Source organism: Eubalaena glacialis, chromosome 7 (genome assembly GCF_028564815.1).
Source record: "Eubalaena glacialis isolate mEubGla1 chromosome 7, mEubGla1.1.hap2.+ XY, whole genome shotgun sequence".
NCBI classification, from domain to species: domain Eukaryota; kingdom Metazoa; phylum Chordata; class Mammalia; order Artiodactyla; family Balaenidae; genus Eubalaena; species Eubalaena glacialis.
Window position 1 is genome coordinate 11985641 of NC_083722.1, and position 21906 is coordinate 12007546.

A 21906-nucleotide genomic window follows, 5' to 3' on the forward strand; every position below is an offset into this window, starting at 1 on the left:
AAGGTGTGTAAGGCAAACACCGTCCTCGGCTGGCGGAGCCACGAGTACCTGGTGCCCGGTGTCTTTCTCCAGGGAGACACGATTGTCGTACAGTTTTCAATTGCTTTGAATCCAGATGGAATTCAACATTTGAAAATTCGGATAGCGACCCCTCCCCAGTAAAGAAAGCCCTTGACAGCTGCCTAGCATTGAAAATCTGCCCTAAAGGGACGTGACTGCCCCTTGCAGGAGATGAAGCGTCGCCACATAGCTAAGCCGTTCTCCATGGAGAAGTTACTCTACCAGATCGCACAAGCGGAAGCGAAAAAGGAAAACGGTCCCACTCTCAGTACCATCTCAGCCCTTCTGGACGAGCTCAGGTAACACAGGACCCCCGGGGCCCAGGCCGGGCGGGATGGGGGTGCGGCCCGTCCTCTGTGGGAAGCCGCCAGCCACCGGCTCGGAGCTGCAGGGCCCGCCTGGGGCTTGGCCAGCAGGCGAAGACTTTGGGGTGCTGATGCTGCAGGAGGTGCACCCTCTTTGTGGAAACGGACAGGAGGCGGCTCCTGAGCCCCTGGCCTCACGGGTCCTTGGTGCCCCTCACCAGCGAGGAAGGGCCCTGGGCAGGAGCAGACGGGGCAGGAACTGAAGGGACCGTTGGCCTGGCTTCCCATGTGACCTGCAGAGGCTCAGCGGAGCTGGTGGACAGCACACGATCTTCACGCGCTTGTTGACCCTCTGATTCCGACGTCGGCAGATAGTTTGTCGTGTCCGTCCTTGGCCCGGGCGCGGGGGCACCCCGGCTGGCACTGGGCGCTTTGCCCCGGGTTCACCGCAGGCAGGGTCCGGCCATCCGAGAGCCCTTGGGGGTGGTCTGGCCTTTGGACTTTGGACGCAGGCCCCAGGTGGGGAGGCTGGGCCCCGAGGTCCCACGGCCCAGCCGCGCGGTGGCCTGAGCCTCGTGTGTCTGGACAGGGACACGGAGCTGCGGCAGCGGCGGCAGCTGTTCGAGGCCGGCCTCCACTCCTCCGCCCGCTACGGCAGCCACGAGGGCAGCAGTGCGGTGCCCGACGGGAAGAAGAAGCCTCGGAAGTGGCTGCAGCTGGAGACCTCGGAGAGGCGGTGCCAGATCTGTCAGCACCTGTGCTACCTGTCCATGGTGAGCCCCCGCCTGCCTCGGGGCCGCCGCTCCGTTCCCCTGACCCCCAGCTCTGCCTTCTCTGGCCCCTGCCCACCCTCCCTTACGCAGCTGCCCTGCGGAGACGTGGGGGCCCCCGTCTCTTCCCTTGTGTCTCTTAGCTTCTCTTCAGCCATGTGACTGATCTTGTTGCCCCGTGGACTCTGAAATCTGTCTGGTTGAAGCAGCACCTCCTATCTCCAGCCTCCCTGTGTCTGGTCCTGGCTGGAAGGCAGCCCCCTGAGCTGCCACAGTCCAGCCTGTCTGCCTTCCTTCTTGGTCGCTCCTGCAGACTCCTTGAGGGGCTGATCCAGCCCAGCCTGGGGCTATGTTATATGCTTAGCGTCCCTATGCCGACCCCATCCCAGGCCAGAGGGGACCCCATCCACAAGCCTTGCTGGACGGCCAGCTGGATGGTGCAGACCTGCCTCTCGCCTCCTGTGAGCAGCTGCCCTGACACAGGTCTCTGTAGACGCAGGAACGCCCCCCGCTGCTGTGGCCTCAGCCGGTGCCATTGCCCTCTCCCTGCCTGTGCCTGTGCAGAATCCCCCTCCCGAGAGAGAAGCCTAGGTAGTAAGTGCCCGTCCCACGCCCGGCGCGATGTCCCACTCGTGCATCCCCACCAGCCCCACGTGGCCACCGAGGCCCAGAGCGGCAAGCGCATCCCAGGTCTGACTCTTGGCCTCCTGGCCGTGTGCCGCGTGACTGTGATGCTGTCTCACCCCCTCACCCTGCGTCCCCGGCACCCCTCTGGCCGCCCTGCAGAGAAGAGGGGACTACGTGGCCACTCCCGCTGAGCCAGATGCCCTTTGTCACACGTGAGACGTCAGAGCACTGAGAAATAATGCGAGGAATACTGTAATAGTTGGCTAGGGCTGCTGTATCAGAGCACCACTGACTGCTGCCTTGAGCAACAGAAGTCCCTTTTTTCATAGTTGTAGAGGCTGGAAGTCCAAGATCAAGGTGTCACCAGGGTTGGCTTCCTCTGAGGCCTCTCCTTGGATCGTAGACAGTCGTTTTGCCCTGTGGCCTCACAGGGCCTTTCCTCTGTGTGCTTCTGTGTGTTAATCTCTTGTTGTTAAAAGGACGTAAGTCATATTGGACTAGGACGCACCCTTACGACCTCAATTTCCCTGATTATGTCGTTGAAGGCTCTCTCTCCAAATAAGTCACCTCCGGAGTTACTGAGGGTTAGGACTTCAATGTCTGAATTTGGGGAAGGGGTAATAATTCAGTGCATAACAACCACGCATCCCACTTTACATATTTTCTTCTATCTAGCTTTCTTTTCCCAGAGGCTTTTTAAAGGATACAATCAAGAACCATGCTGTCTTTAAAACAAACAAGTCATAAGAATTTCCCCAGATCTTAAAAATGTTTTGTGAACGTCGCTCATAAAAGCCGCGTAGTTCTGTGTTCGTTCCTCTTGCATTAGAATGGAGTTATTCTCGTGGGAAACAATCATCGTGTATTTCCCATGAGCCTGGGTGACTGTTGTGACCTCATGTGGCCCTGGTCCCTTCCCGTGGGCTCAAAAAACAGCAGGGTGTGGGCTCATTTTTATGCTGTCCCTCCGAAAGCTGTACCCTGAGAGTTGTCACCAGGATTTCTTAGCCAGAATGTTATTTTAAAAAGCACATATCCTGAATACATAGGTAAAAATTGAGGTTTTATTTATATATGCTTTTCATTGCTTAGGTACTAAGGGGTTTATATGTTTTTGTTCACTGTTTCGTATTTATGTCTGTTCCTGTCCTCAGCCCCGGGTGATGTGTTTGTGCCAATAAGTGTCATTTCCTTATTCCTACAGCTTGTTTTTTTTTGTTTCTTTTATTATAAATTTATTTAGTTTTTATTTATTTTTGGCTGCATTGGGTCTCTGTTGCTGCGCTCGGGCTTTCTCTAGTTGCGGTGAGCAGGGACTATTCATTGCGGTGCGCGGGCTTTTCATTGTGGTGGCTTCTCTTGTTGCGGAGCACGGGCTCTAGGTGCATGGGCTTCAGTAGTTGTGGCGCGTGGGCTCAGTAGTTGTGGCGCACGGGCTTAGTTGCTCCGCGGCATGTGGGATCTTCCCGGACCAGGGCCTGAACCCGTGTCCCCTGCACCGGCAGGCAGATTCCCAACCACTGTGCCACCGGGCACGTCCCCAGCTTGTTTTCTTGTCTTTGCTTAGAAACCATGAAGATAAGAAACCTAGGTCTTTCCCTTGAATCCTTATGAAAAGACCTGTGATGCTCTTGCATCTGGTGTGTCAAGGCAGCATTTTCCCGTTGTTTACACTGAGTGAGACCAGGACAGGGAGTCAGGGTTGGGGTGAGGGATGGCCCTCCCCCCGGCCCCCAACCCACACACACACAGCTCTGAGCATCTGCGGGGCCTTGGCCCATCCCTGGTGCCAGCGCATCCTCAGGGTAGCTGCAGGCCGGAGATTCAGGCTCGCTGGCAAGGATCAGGAACCATGCTGGCTGGAGTGAGGACAGAGGTGCTGCCTCCCGAGGTGGTGTAAACCAGCTGGACCAACCGAGCCGCCCACGAGCAGGAGAAACATGCGTTGTCGCAGAAGTGTCCAGGGTGTGGCCATTCTGGCACCTTTTGTACCAGGGGAGTTTCTGAACCAGAAGTCTCAGGAGCCCTCAGGACCCTCAGCCCCTGTCCACCAGCCCGCCGCGCTCAGACCCTCTGGCGGGAAAGTGCACAGGAGCCAAGAGGGCCCTCGAGGCCTTTGGGTGCAGCTCAGAGATGGTCACTTACTTGTTTCCTGGTGGACGATCCCAGTCCCGGTGACTTGTTGGGCGACTTGTTGGTGTTCTCGTCAGTATCCCTTGTCTCTGGGTCACGGACGCCCCTGGCCCGGGCGGTGGCCTCCCACACTCTGCTCCCGGGACGCCCCCCCTGTCCCCCACTCCCGAGTCCCCTCAGCCTCGGGTCCTTCTCGTCCCGCAGGTCGTGCAGGAGAACGAGAACGTGGTCTTCTGCCTGGAGTGCGCCCTGCGCCACGTGGAGAAGCAGAAGTCCTGCCGCGGCCTGAAGCTCATGTACCGCTATGACGAGGTCAGTGCCTCGCGGGGTGGCAGCGGTCCCCTGCCCGCATGGTCCGTGTCACAGCACTTGTCGTGACCGCGTGCAGCCGGCCTGGTTACAGGCGCCTTCTGGCCGGCCGGAGCCTGACGTGGTGGGAAGGTAGCTCCCTGCGCCAGGATGGGGGAGTGGGCAGGTCCGGCTTGAGTTCTACTGGCCTGGAGAAACCAGCAGCTGAGGCTGCAGGGATTTTTGTCCTTGTCCGCGCTTTGTGGTGCCCCAACGAGCCCGTCCGCAACGCGCTCAGCTCTGCTTTCCCTCCTGGCCTCAGTGGCTCGGTTCGTAAGGAGTTTGGTTTCGGGGTGTGGCTGCCCCACTGTCTGGAGGGGACTGTGCCATCACCTCCAGTCGGGGCCCAGATCCTGAGGGGACAGCGCGGGACAGACCGAGACCGAAATTGGCAGGGCCAAGCCAGGGCTCCCCTTCCCTCCAGGCCGAGGGCCGCTTCAGGGGCCTCGCGGCTGCGTCCATCTGGTCTCCGTGTCCTCAGAGCAGCCCGACCCTGGGGCCCCGGGACTCGGCCTGAGGAGCCTTCCTGGACCTGGCCCCGCGGGGTCTCTGGGACACAAAGTGCCAACCGCCGTGCCCGTCTGCCCGTGTCGGCGTCCCGCCCTGCAGCTGCCAGCGGTTCTGCTGTGGGTCAGCGCGTGGTGAACTTCAGAGCCTGCGGCCACTTGCTGAACTGCGGGCGGCACCCGAGGGGGTGGCCCTGAGAGTGCCCACGCCCTTGCCCTCACCCCAGGGCCTCGGCAGACACGGAGCCTTTCACTTTTTGCTCCTGAAGGTTTCACCTGAATAAAACCCAGTTCCGCCCTCTCTGAAAACCGCAGCCGTCCCCAGGGGCAGGTCCGTGTGAGGTGCTTTCTGTGTTGGCTGGCCTCCACTGCCCACTAGGTGCCCCCATGCGGAGGGCACTGCTCCAGCCGGCATGGAGCACCCAGGGCTCCGCTTCCAGAGCAGCCGGTCTCGTCTCGTCACGTGTGTTTTACGTGCTTCCAGGCTGCTCTGCGATTGCCTTTCCAGGTACAAGCGCGCAGCTCCGGAGACACGTGGCCCTTTTACTCCTTGACTGACCCGGAGTCCTTTTTGGGGGGGGGGGTCACCTTGGGAGACTGCTCTGGGGACCCCGTGGCCCCTCCTGGCCCGCCCTCTTCCAGAGAAGCGTCCTCCTCCCTTTGGTGTCCGGCCGTGAGCCCCTCTCTGAGGGTGGAACCTGCCGGCTCCCCCATCCCCACTGCCCCCCAAACCTGGGGCGGCCAGTCCCACGTAAGGCGGCCTCATCCGGCCATCACACACGGCAGCCCCGGGCAGGGCAGGGCAGGGCCGGGCCGGGTGCCCCGGGAGGCGATGGGGGCGCCCGTGGGGTCTCAGGCTGTGGTCGGACCTGATCAGAAGCCTTTGGCTAAATTGTAAGATTGGAAAGCTGAAAACAGATCTCTTTGCATCTTCTTTGTTTTCAAAGAGCGTGTTCAGCGAAGGCAATAACCACTTTCCCCTCCCTGCTTCTTCACTTGAACAGCAAATGTCAGAGCACGGTTAAAAATAAACCCTCGTGTCTGAGTCAGAGCATCTCTGGCAACTCGCAGGGTACAGCCGGCGGCGCTGGGGCTTCTCGAGATGATTCTGAAGCTCGACAAAACGTGGGTTAGTTTCCACTTCCAGCCCATCTTGGAGCTAGGTGTCTTGATGTGACCAAAATCCTGGAAAAGAATCACATATGTAGGGTCTGTCGGTCTGAAGCTTAATCATTGGTTCTCACGCATAGAGAAGAGAAAAGGTTTTGTAAGCCTCCTACTTTGCCAGTGGTCTGTTTTAGTAAATGAAAATCACAAGTCAGTTCCCTATTGAGTTGAACTGTATTTTTTTTTTTTTTTTATTGGGGAATTTCCAGCTCTGGGTTGGATCTCAGAAATGGCTTTTGAGAGCACAGCTCTGGTCTGAGCCCCGGTGCCCAGCAGTCAGACCCCTCTGTCCAGCCGTTCGGTCACACAGGTGCAGGCAGGCGGCTGCCTCCTCGGACCCCCTGCTGCCCAGGTGGCTTTAGCTGCAGGTAACTGGGCTTTAATGAAGCTCATCTGTTTGTTCTTCATTAGCATGTGTATCGTAAGTGCTTTAAGTGGCCCAACGATGTTTGCAGTGCCTGGGAGCAGGCCTGGGCCCGGACTAGGCTGACCCTCAGGCTTGAGTGAAGGAGTGGCCTCCTGTCCCCGTGTCCTCCTGGTCCATCCGTCCCTGGCTTCAGCAGGTGCTCTGGAGTGTATGGCAGAACATGGGCCATTTTAATATCCCCGTGGTTTCTTTTAAAACTGGATGGTTGCAAGTTGTGTTAAAGTTACACATGTATTTTTGACACCAACAGATAGATGGTTCTCTTGTTCCGTTTGTTCTCTCCCCTTCGCTGAGGAGGGAATAAGAAACGTTTATAGACACGTGTTTGTATTCATCTGCAAGAGCAGGTTAAGTAGGCTCCAGAGTAGCCAGAGAGAGCAACAAGCAGCCCCCAGGCATTTGTCACTGTGCAGGGAGCCAGGTGAGAGGCCCTGGGCCCTCAGGCCTGAGTCTCCCCTCACTTCCCAGCCCTCCCCTTCCTGCTGGGGCCCCGGGCGGCCTCTCAGCCCCGAGGAGGTGCCCAGGTGGCGGCAGCAGGAAGCCTGCTGCTGTGTTGTCTCGGCGGCGAGGGACCTCGTGGACACGGGTGAAGGTACAGACCAGACGGGAAAGCAGCTCTAAGGAAACAGCCCCACGCTTACTCTGGTTTTGGGGCTGCAGGTATTTCAGGGCTTTCAGCTTGTGAACGTTTGGACTTTACAGCCACCAGGGGGCGCTCCTGGGCTCCCTGGAGGGGGAAGTGGGGTTAGGAAGCTGCCCATCAGGAAGGGACTTGGCGTACTGTATCCTTGGCTTCCAGATGAGAAGAGGCAGGTTTCTCCCCGAGAAGGAGTGTTTCGTTTAGGTGCCTGGCCAGGGGACCTCGGTCTCGGGAAGTTGTTGTCCTAACCAGCTCCCAGGCCGCTGCACCTGGGAACCTCGGGGCGGATTTCCAAGGCCACCCAGCCCCCCCCCCCCCCCACGCCCCCTCGGTGCTGCTCTGACGTGGTTTGATGAAGGTGACTCCCTGGGGGGTCCTGGCGACGCTCTTCCGTTGGCTAATCCTGTGTCTTCCTTTCAACCCGAAACAGGAACAAATTATCAGCCTGGTCAATCAGATCTGTGGCAAGGTATCTGGTAAAAACGGCAGCATTGAGAACTGTCTCGGTAAACCCACACCAAAAAGAGGGCCCCGCAAGAGAGCGACGGTGGACGTGCCGCCCTCCCGGCTCGCCGCCTCCTCCTCGTGAAGACGCCAGCACCGGGGGCCGGGGATAGATATTTTTCTGTAATTATTATATTCTAGTTTGGAGTACTGGCTGTAGGATACAAGCTGTCTTTGCACTAGCTCTGAAGAAGATTTTCTTCTGGTTTTAGAGAACTAATTTTGTTTTAGCATTAAACTGTTGAACTTTTTTTGTACTTAGAATACCTAGATACTGCAGTCAGATTTTTGAAACTGCCGTATATTCACTGTTTTAAAACCCTTGAGGGGCTATTAATTTGTATCGCCCCTTGTGGCTGACAAAAGCCTTTTTGTTTGATTTTTGTTTGTGGTTTTTTTTGTTTGTTTTTTTTTTGTTTTTTGTTTTTTTTTTTCTTTTGTAATTGTCGGGGGGATAAAAGGCTTTTTAACCCATTTTTGAAGAGGGTGAAGTTTGGAGAACAAATTTTAAAACCGTCAGTAATGTGAGATTTTTTTCTAGAGAGGAAAAGGGATAGGAGACACACACACACACACACACACACACACACACACAAAACTTGAAAGAAATGGCTTTACTTTGGCTGTCTTTTCTTCTGTCATGTGCAGGATGAGTTTGTAATTGTTAAAACCGGAGAATCCCCATTGTTTCTTTGGGCGGTTATGGCAGCTGAAGGTGGACGTTGTTTCCTAACCATAGGCAAAATGAGGAGGTCGGAGTGACTAGGTTCTCTTTACCAGCACATCACTATGCATCTGTTTAAGGAAAAAAAAAGGAAAGAGAAGAAAAAGACTGCCTGCCTTGGAGGGGGTCACGTGAGGGAAACCTGTGCCTGATTTCATTAGGAAATCCATTCTGTTATTTTTTGGTGCTGTTGGCTACTTTATCAAAAAACCCTTCAATAGCATCCTTAAGGAAAAAAAAAAAAAAAGGAAAAAAGTGATTGAAGCCGTTAAGTGCTTCTTTGTCATGGATGTGCAATCTTTCTAACATTCCATCTTCATCTCACAGCTTGTTTTACACCTTCACAGGTCAGCATTAATCTTTCTTTTTAAACTCGTTTTGTTGGTGATCACATCTAGAGCCACTAGGAGGTCTGCCGTTCTTTTTGAATGTGAAAATGCATCTGCGCTCATCTGGTCTATTTTTTTCTCTTCATGTTGTAACAAAAAGAAAAAAAAAAATCCCGTCCCTTTTGTACATACGCCTGTAAATTGTTTTAAATACTTGAGCCTTTTTCTGGGTGGGGGAGGGGAGGGGGTGAGAAGACGAGATGAAGAAAAGCCTTACACTTCAGTTTCTTCATCGGTTGGATTGGATGCTTACAGGGTTTTTCTTGTAACATTTATAAGTGCTGCTTACATCACTGAACAACAACAACAAAAATAATAATGGAGTAGCTGTTGCCCTTCTCCGGTTGTGTGTACAGTATGTGTGGAATAAAAAAGGGAAACTGTTTTCACAAGCTGTTCTTTGTTTCATAATTGGATTCACCGATCCCGCAGCTGCCCGTGTTGCACTGAGCTCGCCGGTGGGGCTGTCAGGAGCGTCCTGTGACACTTTGTCGGTTGTCGTTTGCAGAAGACTGAACTGTGTTGGAATATTTAACAATGACATGAGCAGAGTCGTGTTTTCCAATGTGCTTGTCCGGTTTTCATGGCCTTGCTGTGTTCTTGCCCTCTTTTGGACAGTGAACTTCTGCCTACGGCTTACGGTCTGACGTTTAATTTATTAGCGCTGCTCTGCACCCCTCCCCCGGGAGGGAAGACTTCATGTTGTTTATTGCCAGTTTTTTGTTTACTTTTCAGGTTTGTACTACAAGGTTTAATAATAAAAACAAAGTTTTTTGGACACTTGTCTGTCTTGTGGAAGATGAGTGAATGAAATGAGATGTTTTCTGATAAATGGGCTGAGGGGGTCTGTCCCATTGGCCAGGGAGTGGAGTGAACACCGAATTTTAATCTTTAATCTCACTTTCCCTCCGTTGGTGGTTGCCTGGATGCCCTCTGAACAAAACCCAAACGGTTGCCGTTTGCCTCTCATTTTCTGCAGGGCCCCTGGACACCAGCAGGCAGCGTGGCCACGAGGGTGTAGGGCCGCAGCCGCCCCTCCTCGCACCAGCCTGCCCCTCGTCCCTGGGCTGTGAGCGAGCGGGCAGAGGGGAAAACACGTCCCTGGGGGAGCAGGGTCCCGTCAGGAGCGGGCTGGCGTGTGGGCTTGGCTTCGGTTTCTCTCTCTTCCTCTGGGCCCGAGTGTGTACTCTATTAAGGTAGGCCGTGCTTGTTGGACTTCATAATTTTGTAATGATCAGAAGAAAACCCAAACTTGGTTAGAGCCGAGAGGAAGCACAGTTTCCTGCCTGTAAAGGGCTTTGCCATGCAGTGCCGAGCCCAGTGGACACCTAATTTCCTGGCCCAGCCTGCACTCTGAGGCCTGCAGAACGTGTGTATTTAGCAGCCCTTCTGTACAAACCGGCTGTGTTTGCAGTCCTCAAACTTTATTGTAGCTGTTGTTTCAGTCAGTTTCTCACACATTATTGGCAACTGGGTAAAAATCGAGAGCCTCCCTAAATCCACCTGCCTTCACTGCGGGCCTCTGGGCACAGCTGTGTTGTCCCCTGAAGGTGGCCAGAGCGTGGGCGCCCAGGTTTAGGAGTCACTGTCATCAGTGTGTAAGGTGGCAAGGGCAGTGTCCACCTCCACCCCCTCCTCGTCCAACTGGACCACGGGGGACTCCCCACCTTCGCTGGGGTCCTGGGCAGCCGGGTTGGTGCAGGCTGAGGATGAGGAAGGCCATGTGGCTCGGGATCGGGAGGGATTTGGAACCTGAAGAGTAACTGCATCCTGACCGGGGCTCGCTTCAGGCCCTGCAAAATAAAGCAGAAGCGAGCCTGTCATAAAAGTACTGCATCTGAGAACTGCCCCTGAAGATGATCATTTGAACTCGCATAGAACATAAAACGGGTGTAAGTTCTCTGTTCCTGTGACGTGCAGGCTGCAGAACCAGGCCCCATAGCAGTGCAGGAACTGCCCCCAGAAAATGCTGAGCTAGGTGACGCCAGAGGCAGCCCAGGGCCCGAGTTGACCCTTCTGCCACCTGTGACACATGGAAAGATCCCGAACCCTTCCCAGTATCCAATAAAGCACTGTGCTCAAGGCCAAACCGCGAACACTGCATTTCTTTGAGGAGCACTCCTCGTAACCTTGATAATCTAGATTTACCTCTTTATATCCTTTGAAATAATTCAAAGAAATGGACGTTAAGAGAAAAACCCTTGTGGATCCTCTTAAAGGAATCAAAGCCGAGTCTCTTCCTGACCCTGGGAAGGGGCTGGCCTTCTCGGCGGGACAAGGGCCTCCCTGCCTGGGACAGCACTGTCACGCAGTTCCCGGGAAGGGGAGACGGACCGAGCCGCTTTGTGGAGACCTTAGGGACACGCGTAGACAGGAAGCCCCGGGCCTGAATTGTGAGGACGGCAGCCCATGGAGTGGGATCACCAGCTAAGGGGCAGGTGCTGCTGAAGGGCTGGCCTTTCGCCCTTTTGTACGTGGAAGAAACTTAAACGCGTTCTCTGTAATTACATCTACGAAGACCACCCACCCAGAAGGAATGGTCCGAAATTTAAAATAAATTGAGTCCAGCTATAGGGCCGAAGCCTCAGTAAATATGTGCCGAATGAACATGAAAATTTCGGGAAGGTATTAAATGGAGGTAACGTGCCCACAGGGTTGCAACTAATTTTTAAAATACAAGCCAAGTGCTAAACACAAACCTTGGCCTTGCCCACAGCAGAGATCAAAAAAATACCTGCCGAATGGGGGAGGGGGAAGCCACACCGGAGAGCTCCCACCTCCCCGAAATTCTAGTGCTTAACCACAAAAACCCCACTCTAACTTCCGAGCCAGAGGAGAAAACACACAATTTAAGAAAAACCCCACTCAAATTACTTCCGAGCCAGAGGAGAAAGAACACAATTCAAGAAAGCTCCCTGTTGACTGAAGGTATCTGGGTAAAGCACTGAGAGTCTTTGAGAAATTCACGACCACAACAGCCAGTGTTTCGTTTGTCCACTTCTGTGAGGCCAGAGTGCGTGTGGAACAGGTTAGTGGAACAAGAAGAGCTGTGCACGCTGTGTGCAACCGAACAGCCTTGTGCGGTTCTCCACGTGGAGGGAAGTCGTGGAACTAGGTGTGACCCAGCATGTGCAGGCTTGTCGCCCTACCTGAGACAGGGGGCAGCACAGTGTCGTCCTCGCCACCGGAGTTCAGGAACACGTCCAGGGCCTCCTGGTCGGAGGCGTCCACCAGGTCCATGTGCTCCAGCACGTCCACGTTCACGTCCATGGATGACATGCTGCCCATGGGCTCTGGGGAGACCAGCACAGGGAGAGGTCAGACCTTCTGTCATTCAATAATACTTTAAAAGGTGAGCTTCCACTGTGTTAGGCTAAAAGCACACTGTGTTTCCTAGGTGTAAAATATCTCCCGCTACTCCAGACTTTTAAAATAGACTTTGGAGCAGTGTATTACTGACGTGTCCCCATTTGGTACTTTAAATCAATCCTAGCTTAACCTTGGTTACTATTACCTCTTAACCTGCCACAGCAGTTTTCCTTTTCACCCCCAGCCCTCTTGCTTGCAAGTGCTGACGGTAACCCTTTCTGCATCAGACAATTCTTGGCCTCGGAGGTGGGCACTGACTCAAAGAGGCTGACATTCCTGCCAGACACCCCTGGCTGTGGTTGCCCCCAGCTTTACTACAATTCCACTTGGAGTCTTCCCTGCCCTTGTGACATTTCTCTAGTCTTCATCTTAACAGCAAAGTTTGGACATCTGCAAGCTGGCGAGTTGCACCCAAGAGCTCCGTGCAGTGAAGGCACAGACTAGAAAAAAAATCAGCCCACCAGCAGAAGGACGCTATAGCACTAGGAGTCTGAGCCTGGGCACAGTGAGGGGTGCCTCCAGGGTCTGGCGTTCATATTTAAACTGCCTCTGTGGTCCAGAAAACTACAAGCCAGGTAACTTAAATCATCCCAGGCATGCTGCTGCCTGTCACAAGCAAATAGAAATTTCTGGATGTGGACACATCCTTAACCCAGGGTCTCACAGGCATATAAACTCAACACAAAATCCAATCCAATCCGGAATTTACAGTACACATGTCACTATGAGTGAGGGTCAGCAGAAACAAAGACTGTTAGCATCTTTTCCCGAGAATTCAAAGTGGCTTTAAATATTTTAAAGAAAGAAAAGATTGAATCAAACAATGAACAAGGTGTCAAAAATCAGATCAGGCATTTGAAAAAAAGCCAAATAACTTCCAAATAGGAAAAATCACTGAAATTTAAAACTTCGGGCACAAGTTAAAGAGGTGACAGCCAAATAGAAAATTAGTGAACGAGAAGACAAATTCTCCACTACACACCAAAGAAACAAGTGGGAAGTATGAAAGAGCTTAAGAGAAATCGAAAATGCAAAAGTTTACATATTCACAGTTCCAAAATGAGAATGGAGGCGGTAGGGACCAGTAATATTCAAAGAGGCTGGTTACCTTCCAGATTTGCTGAAAGATCAGACATCCAGGATTTAGGAACAAAATACATGCCAAGCAAGACAGATGAAAGAAATCCTCACCTAATCCACTGCAGCGAAATGATGAACATCAAAGAGAAAGCGCAGATTAGGAAAGATCAGGAAATACTTAGACCGACAGCTCAACAACTGGAGTCAGAAGACAGTGGAATAACAGATTCAAAGAGGTGAGGTAAATGTCATCTCTTAAGATCAAGTGTGAGATACGACTCCCTCCTACGCCTGCTCTCAGCAAAGGTTGGACCACAGGAGGAGGGAAGAGGGCATGGGTCCTGGGAGGGAGGCCGAAGTGCACAGAAGAGACATGTAAGTCTGTAAGTATATATAAAACTCGGAGTAAAATAATCATAATAGTATCAAATTTGGGGAATTTACTCCAGCTGAATTGAAGGACTGGACGATAATGACAGGAGAGGCAGCTTGACGAGAGCCAGATCCCTGTTTTGTCTGGCAGGAAGGTGGGAATCTGATTGTCTCTGGGCACAAGAAATGAAGGCTCAGCACTAAAGCAGGTAAAGCTTGTTACAGTTGAGACATCCCACTCGAGGTGGCAACATCCAAGGCAGAGGAGCCGGGTGACATGTGCCATCAGTGTCGCCCTTGGCCGCGCAGGAATCACGGCCACTTCACAGGGGACACCGGGGCGGTGTTGCCCTGGGGCTCCTGCAAGGCTGACCCGTCATGGGGACCTGAGTGCACAGGGGTCAAGCTCGTGCCTCTGGGGGTTGCTCTCCTGTGGGGGAGAAGGTGGGGAACACGCGGGTTTTCTTTGTGACTGTGGAGTCCTTGGCGTTTCGGCCTGGCTTTGACTTCAGTTTTGAAAGGAGCAGAGTCTCCCTTTTTTTCTGTCTGTGCCATTCTCTTAAAGAGGGGGGAAAATAATTGGACTAAAAGCATAGGGGGCACTTGCAGGAAAATAGAAAGCCCCGAATAAGGTGGTAACGAAGCCACTTTTATAATCTGTTATGTGTCAGATTTGGTTCGTTTAACATTTGCTGTGATCACTGACTGCCTGGCTTCATTACTACCATCTTATTTGCTTCTTTCTATTTTCCTGAAAATGTTTCCTATAAGTGATAAAATCTAGTTATTCTGTTTGTAAGAGACACTCCTAAAATATAAGAACAAAAACATTAAAAAAAAATTAAGGAAAAATGGGAAGTGGGCAAACAAATTAACTTGAAGAAAGCTGACATGGCTATATAAATATTAAAAAAAATAGACTTGAAGGGGAAATAAAAGCATTATTGGGGTAAAACACAGCACTTAGTGATTTTTTTTTTTTTGGAGGTTTATCCACACTACAGCATGTGTCAGTAGTTTGTTCCTTTCTTTTTTTTAAAATTTATTTATTTAATTTTATTTATTTTTGGCTGCATTGGGTCTTCGTTGCCATGCGCAGGCTTTCTCTAGTTGCAGCTAGTGGGAGCTACTCTTTGTTGCCGTGCGCAGGCTTCTCATTGCGGTGGCTTCTCTTGTTGCAGAGCACAGGCTCTAGGCACGCGGGCTCAGTAGTTGTGGCTCACAGGCTCTAGAGCACAGGCTCAGCAGTTGTGGCGCACGGGCTTAGTTGCTCCGTAGCATGTGGGATCTTCCCGGACCAGGGCTCAAAGCCATGTCCCCTGCATTGGCAGGCGGATTCTTAACCACTGCACCACCAGGGAAGCCCCCGCTTAGTGATTTCTTTAATGGTTCCATTCACCAGGAAGGTAATTCAGAATTTCTATGTGACTATATATTCTGTGGTTATTTTTATAAAGCAAAATATGGAAGAATCACAAGGAAAATGGTAACAAGTCCATAATAATGGGGGAAATGAGGATCTAATGTACCTCTTTGATAATTAAGCAATCCAAAATTGAGTATTAACAGGAAACATCTGAACAAGCCAATTTACAAGCCTTTTGAAATGGACACTTACCCCCCACCTCAATCACAACAAAGAGAACTCTCCAGATGTTGCCATGGGTCCCCGAAGGGACATAGTTGCCCCTGGTTGAGAACCACTACTTAATGAAGAATTAAAATTAAGATAGTAAGGTTTGGCTCAAGGCCAGACAAACAGAAGACTGGAACAGAAAAGAAAGCCTAGAAAAGACTCAGTTGTACTGAAACTGACAGAAAACCATGTGAGCGGTGGAGAGAATGCTGGTGCTGAGATAGACAGTTACTGCTGTGAAGAATTAAAGTCAGATCCTTACCTCACGATGCACACAAAAACCAAATGGTGGTGGATTTAGGGGCCAAATATAAAATGGAAAACATAGAAACTTTTAGAATAAAACACAGCAGAGTATCCTTATAACTTGGAGGGAAGGACTGCCTAAACAAGACACAAGTACAAACCATAAGCAAGAAAATAAAGTGGGCAAAGCTTAAAAATAAACACATTTAGCAAAGGCCACACTAGAATAGAGAAGCCACAGATTGAGAGAAGGTATCTGCACCAAACATCATCAGAAAAGGCCGATACCATGAGTGTAAGACTCTAAAGGAAGACAACCAACCAGTAGAAAAATGGACAATCAAGGAACTGCAGATTAAAGCCAAAATAAAGTGTCATTTCATACATATAAATTGGTGAAAAATTTTAACTATCTGACACTACCAAGTGTTGACAAAGCTGTGGAGTGAGTGGAGCACGCACATACAGCTTCTGGGAGATTGTAAACTGGTGTGGGTATTTGTGACAGAATCTAGTACAATTAGATATGCTTGTCCTATGACTGTGTCCTAGTTATGTACCCTAAAGAAGCGGTTCTCAAGATGTGGACCCCAGACCAGCAGCCTCGGCATCCCCGGGGAACTTGTGGGAAATGCACATTCTTGGGCCCTACCCCAGACCTACTGGGTTTCGCACTAGCCCAAACATCCTCCTGTCCTCCCCAGGCACTGGGACACCCAGGGGCTGAGTCAGAGTGTCTGAGGGCACAGGGGGCGCCCCTGGCTACACAAGATTTGACTGAACTACCAGCCCAGCAGAGATGCCAGGAACCCAAGGTCTAACAGTGGGAACACACAGGTACAGACAGGACATCTTTAAGGTGATGTAGTCACAACTACCTACACACTGTCAGGATACCCAGGTGCTTAAGCAACAAAGTGAAAGCAGTAGATGTTTTTCTGAGAAAATGGGAGTCTTGTCAGGTGGAAGAGAAAACCTGCGTCAGGGTCTTACAAAACACCTCATCACGTCCTAATGGCACTTGGAGCTGCTGCGCATGCGTGGGCCCCAGGTTCCCATTGCTTTTCAGCACGGTGGGCACTGCCCTCACTCCCCTTCACGTGCGTGAGGCTCCCCACTTTGTGGTTCCCAGCCTCACCACAATCCCAGTGGGCACAGATATCCCTTCACCCTTAGATCATTTTCTGGATAAAACTTTCCATGCCTTTGTCTTAACTAAAAAATGATGCTTTGGAAAGTGAGAAAAATTCAGACTGCTATTTCTGATTTAGTGGAATGAGTGTAAAATACCATGTTCACTGTAGAGATTCTTAATTTTGATTGATTTTTCTAAATGAAAGCGTGTTTATCCTTGGAGATGAATATGCTGTAAGAAAGGGATGTGTGACTCCCAGGCTGGGAAGTCTAAGGGATGGCCCTGGACAGCCTTGTGTGGAGAAGCCTGTTTGTTATTTGTGAACATCTTTTCTGCTCCAGCTGAAGCAGGAAGCTGAAAAGCCCAAGGCCTCCAATTTTCTTCCTCAGTGCTTTCAAAACCACACATATTGGCAATGTATGTGTGACTCTCTTTTTTACCTTAAAAAAAAAAAAGAGCCCAACACTTTTTTGAAACTTGAAGGACATTTTTTTAGGTGCTTGAAACCATGAAAATTCAATTCCTTAATACTTAATTGCTATCTGTTCAACACGTCTTGACCGAGCCCTTCCTTCTCTTTGCCCAGCACTGCGCTGTGCTGGCCACAAGGACCTGGCAGTAACAGCCCATCCCTGTCTCAGCAGGCTCACGGCCAACGAAGAGGGACTTCTGAAGCTGTAGCCTCTGCTGTGTCCTCATCCCCTGAGGATGGGATCTCCTAAGAGGCACGTTCATATTCTCTTTGCCTCTGCTGAGCACTTAGCAGGTGCTCAGGAAATGTCTGCTGAACTGAACTGAACAAGCATTAGAGTCTCTACTGCTCTTTTCTTCACTCCCACCTCCCCATGCCGTCTCGGCATAACGTCTCACTGTGCTCAAATCTGTGGGGCAGATTTGCCGGGGTATGTGTGTTATGGACTAAATGTTTGGGTGCCCCCCCACCCGCCCAAATTCCTAAGGTGAAGCCCTAACCCCCAATATGATGGTTTCTGGAGGTGGGCCTTTGGGAGGTGATTATTCTAGAGGTCATGAGGGTGGGGCCCTGAGGATGGGGTTAGTGCCCTCCTAGGAAGAGGCACCAGAGATGGAGCTCTCCCTGCCAAGTGAGGACACGCTGCAGACCTCTCACTGGGAACCAAATTGGCCAGCACCTTGACCACAGACTTCCAGCCTCCAGCCCTGTTGTGTATAAGCTACCAGTCTGTGTTGTTTTGTTATAGCAGCCCAAGCAGACTAGGGTGATGTCCTTCTCAGCTGCTGCCCACAACATGACACAGATCCCTGGAGTGAACAGGGATGGCTCTCTCCATAACCAGCGCCAAACACTAAAGAAACTGAATAGCGAACGTACTCTGAGGGAACATGCAGTCTGACTTTCCCAGATGAAGACAGACTCTCCATCAGTGGGACACACAGAGGGCGAGCTGACTGGAGATGAAGCAGTTGAACTTCAAATCTGTACCATCCACCTCAGTTTAAGAAGCACTGTCAACGTAACGCATCCTTCAGTCATTCTAAGTCACACCTATTAGTCTGCTTTCTCTACATTCTTTTCCTTCCTCGTTCTTTGATTTCTTTAACCTCTCCTTGGGGAGCACATAGAGAAGGAAGGAACAGAGGGAGGGTAACAGATAAACTGGGGGGGGGGGGCTTCCATGAGGGGCAGGGTATGGAGAGGAAAGGCCAGGGCCAGGCAAAAGAGGAAGAATGAGCACAGAGGTTTGGGAGGAGCAGGGGCTTCCAGGAGGAGGGAGGGCAGGTAAGCGGGGAAGCCCAGGACGCTTGTACACACTGCCGACTGCTCCTGCGCTGGCCAGAGAGAAAACGTCAGCTGCCCGCCCAGACCACTCCTCCACAGGCACCAGGTCCTGGGAAGGAAAGGCTGGTGAAGGGGCCTGGAATCCAACTCCTGTGCCCCTCAGCGTGTTCTTGGAAATCATCAGATGCATCTAGATGTACATCACAGCACGACTTACAGAGGCAAAGAATCTTAAGTGTCCAACTAGGAAACTGCTAGGATACGTCCTGACCATGAAGATGCCGCTTTTAAAACATACCCTTTCAAAGGAGTTTTAATAATGTAGGGGAAAGATCCCCATACACTATGAAGGAAAGTTAGATACAAAGCCAGATATATGTACAGTCTATATAAATAGGCACGCACAAGAGAGAATCACCCTAAAATAGTAATAGGGATTAGGGATCCTGTGCTACAGAATTATGGCTAATGTTTGTTTTGTCTTTTTAATGTTTAAAAAAAATGTATTCCATGTTTTCTAAATATCTTCAACAAAAGCCTAGAACTATAAGAAGAGGCAACAGCAACAGCAAGACAAAGACGGCAGGACGCATCCCCTTTGAGCCCCTGTCCCAGCCCCGCTCTGGAGGCAGCACCCTAGCCACACAACAGCGCGGGGCCCGCTCCCTGACTTGCCTCGCCTCTCTGCTGTCTGCAGGCAGCCCGTGGAGAGGTACTGCTCCATGTCCTGCTGGAAGGCTTCCTCAAAAAACTTCTGCCGCTCCCTCAGCTTCATTTGCTGGCTTTGCTCCATGTCCAGGACCTTCTGGGTGTGCTCCGCATCGAGTTCAGCTAAGGACACAGAATAATTGGGGTCAGGCAGGGTTTGGAAAAGGACTGAGACCGGAATGGGTACAAATACCGACTCACAGGCTCGCATCTGGCCCCCTGACTGCAGCACAACAGGTGGAGAGCCGGGGCTCCTGGAGGACCATGACCCACCGTCCACCTTAACCTCACCCAGCCCGGCTGCAGGAGGCGCTCAGTAAACGCTGGTTGCAGAGCCAGCACGTGGCCACTGGAGTCTGTGAGAAGAACACCTGGTCGTGGCTTTGCTGTCCGTGAACCAGCCACTTGGCTGAGTCGGTTAACCTTGCTGAGCCTCATACTGTCTGAACATTTGGGATAGAAATATTACCCCAGTACTGACGTGAAACGTAAGAACTTTATATTCCAGCGAGGGCTGCGTCAGTCACGCCAGGAAGAACTATAATACGATGAGCCCGAGCCTCGCCGCCAACAAGAAGCCTGAATTTACCTTCCCATACGACCTGCTGACGGCTCACCGTTCCCCAGGCTGCATGGGGAACACAGATGATGCAACCACTATTCATCCTGTACACGGGCTAAGGGTTGGTTCTGAATCTGCTTCTAACTCTTCAGTCCTTTGTTCTTCACAGGGTGCGGTGGGCAGGATTCGAAGACAGACCCCAGGAACTCTGCCCCCGGATGCACAGCCCGCAGGACCCCAGGACTCGTGATTAGGGTATGCTCTGTGGCACAGCTGACTTTATGAGAGAGAGGTCGTCTGGGTGGGCCTGGACTTTTCCAGGAGAAGAGATGTGAGCACAGAAGGGGTCTGACATGAGGGTCATGCCCCCTCCCTCGCTGGCTTTGAAGACAGAGAGGCCTAACACAAGGACTGAAGGTGTGTCCAGGAGCTGAGAGCCACCCCAGGCCGACTGCTAAGCCTGAAAACGGAGACCTCAGTCCTACCACTGCAAGGAGCCAGGACTCCTCCACCAACCTGAACGAGCTTGGAAACAGATTCCTTGCAGCCTGGTCAACCCCTGATTCCAGCCTGTGAGACCCTGAGCAGAGAACCCCATCACAGGTTAGAACAGCCATCATCAAAAAGCCAAGAGATAACAAGTGTTGGTGAGGATGTAGAGGAAAGGGAGCCCTTGTGCACTGTTGGTGGGACTGTAAACTGGTGCAGCTACCATGGAAAACAGTATGAAGGTTCCTCAAAAAATTAAAAATAGAACTAACATATGATCCATTAATTCCACTTCTGGATATATATCTAAAGGAAATGAAAACAGGATATCAAAAAGAGATCTGCACTCCCATGCTCACTGCAGCATCGTTCACAATAGCCAACATATGGAAACAGTTTAAGTGTCTGTCAATATCTGAATGGATAAAGAAGATGTGGTACGTATATACAAAGGAATATTATCCAGCCATGAGAAAGAAGGAAATCCTGCTGTGAGAGACAGCACAGGTGTGCCTTGAGGACATTATACTAAGTGAGAGAAGTCAGACAAAGACATATACTGTATGATCTCACTTATACGTGGAACCTAAAAAAAGTTGAACTCATCATAGAAACAGCAGAGCGGTGGTTACCAGGGGGAGAGCGGGTGTGGGAGCGGGTGTGGGAGTGGTGGTTACCAGGGGGAGAGCAGGTGTGGGAGCGGGTGTGGGAGTGGTGGTTACCAGGGGGAGAGCAGGTGTGGGAGCTGGGGAGATGCTGGTCCAAGGTGCAGCCTTGCAGGTAGGAGTACGTCCTGGCGGTTGAACGCACAGCACTGTGATTACAGTCAACAGCATCGTATCGTATTCTTCCAAGTTTCTATGAGACTAGATCTTAAGTGTTCCCACCACAAAAAAGAAATGGTAATTATGTGACATGATGGAGGTGTGAGCGACTCCACAGTGGTCAACATGTTGTACACCTTAAACTTACACAATGCTATACGTCATCTATTAAAAATTAAATAAAAAATCTTAATAAGAAAGTCTTCATGGTGTTACCAAGTGATTTTTAACCAAAAAAAAAAACCCCCAGAATTTACAATGAACAATAGTCTTGGAGGTCCCACATGATCGACCTTAGTCATTCCCTCCACAAATACTCAACACCTCGTGTCACAGCTCCCGGGTACAACATGATCCTGTATGTGTAGATCTTAAAAACTTGATAATGGAGTACATTTTTAATCCCAAATCAGTTATAGCCTTCAATATTTAGAATATTCTGGATATTCTTCTTGTATCCTAATCTTCATATATGCAAGGAATGCTAATATTAACCAAAGCAACACAGACAGGAAAGTAAATCATCCTGACGACATGTATCACATGTACAATGGTGATGATGTGCAGTCTTCTCACACTATGATAATCACTATGTGCATTCTCTGAGTTTTCATGTCACCCTGACTTGCAGGCCCCCATCTCCTATCTCTGTTTACAGGGAGATGGTTTGGAAAGAGCACAGGTTTTGGAAGCAGTCTGGGCTTGGTCCTATCCCCTTTATGCCTTTAGATGCTTCTGGCACGTCATCCCACCTCCCTTTAGCCCACCTCTGATTTCTGAAACGCAGCTCTGTGTGAGCTCATCTGTATGCCCACATACAGATGGTCCCAATTCAAGGTGCATCTCTTATTTTTTTGGGGGGTCAGAGTATCCTCTGAATCCCAGGGAACCTACAAGTCAGCTTAGCCCAGAAGTTCTGGGGAATTATGGCAGCTCTCAACCAGTGGGTGACAGAAGCCAGTGTATCAATGCCCAGTCTCCCATCCTTTGGATGGACAGTTCTAGGAGGCATTCTGAACAACTGTCAGAGGTCCTGGTGGAACCGCAGCAGCGACATTAACGATGCATCCCTTTACCGACGTTTCCTTCTCGCCCCCTCACCCCTGCTTCCTGGGATCACCTCTCA

At 51.1% G+C, this 21906-nt stretch overlaps 2 protein-coding genes across 10 annotated transcripts in view; one reads left to right on the top strand and one right to left on the bottom strand.

Annotated features, from left to right (window-relative positions):
• The window catches only part of JARID2 (jumonji and AT-rich interaction domain containing 2), a 240623-nt gene extending 232797 nt beyond the window's left edge, over positions 1 to 7826 (top strand). For 3 of the 9 annotated variants that reach the window (XM_061195743.1, XM_061195749.1, XM_061195748.1), the window contains 4 exons: positions 229 to 359; positions 955 to 1138; positions 4100 to 4207; positions 7414 to 7826. In XM_061195743.1, the coding sequence (XP_061051726.1) occupies positions 229 to 359; positions 955 to 1138; positions 4100 to 4207; positions 7414 to 7572 (582 nt within the window). In that variant the 3' untranslated portion in view covers positions 7573 to 7826. Of the gene's footprint in view, positions 1 to 228; positions 360 to 954; positions 1139 to 4099; positions 4208 to 4667 lie in introns of all 9 variants that reach the window. The other 6 variants (XR_009701536.1, XM_061195746.1, XM_061195745.1 and 3 more) reach the window with 6 other exon arrangements.
• Positions 7827 to 7977: 151 nt separating this feature from the next.
• The window catches only part of DTNBP1 (dystrobrevin binding protein 1), a 118571-nt gene continuing 104642 nt past the window's right edge, over positions 7978 to 21906 (bottom strand). The window contains exons 8-10 of the mRNA XM_061195752.1: positions 18873 to 19028; positions 11750 to 11893; positions 7978 to 10393 (exon numbers count right to left, since the gene is read on the bottom strand). Of these exons, the coding sequence (XP_061051735.1) occupies positions 10176 to 10393; positions 11750 to 11893; positions 18873 to 19028 (518 nt within the window). The 3' untranslated portion in view covers positions 7978 to 10175. The remainder of the gene's footprint in view (positions 10394 to 11749; positions 11894 to 18872; positions 19029 to 21906) is intronic.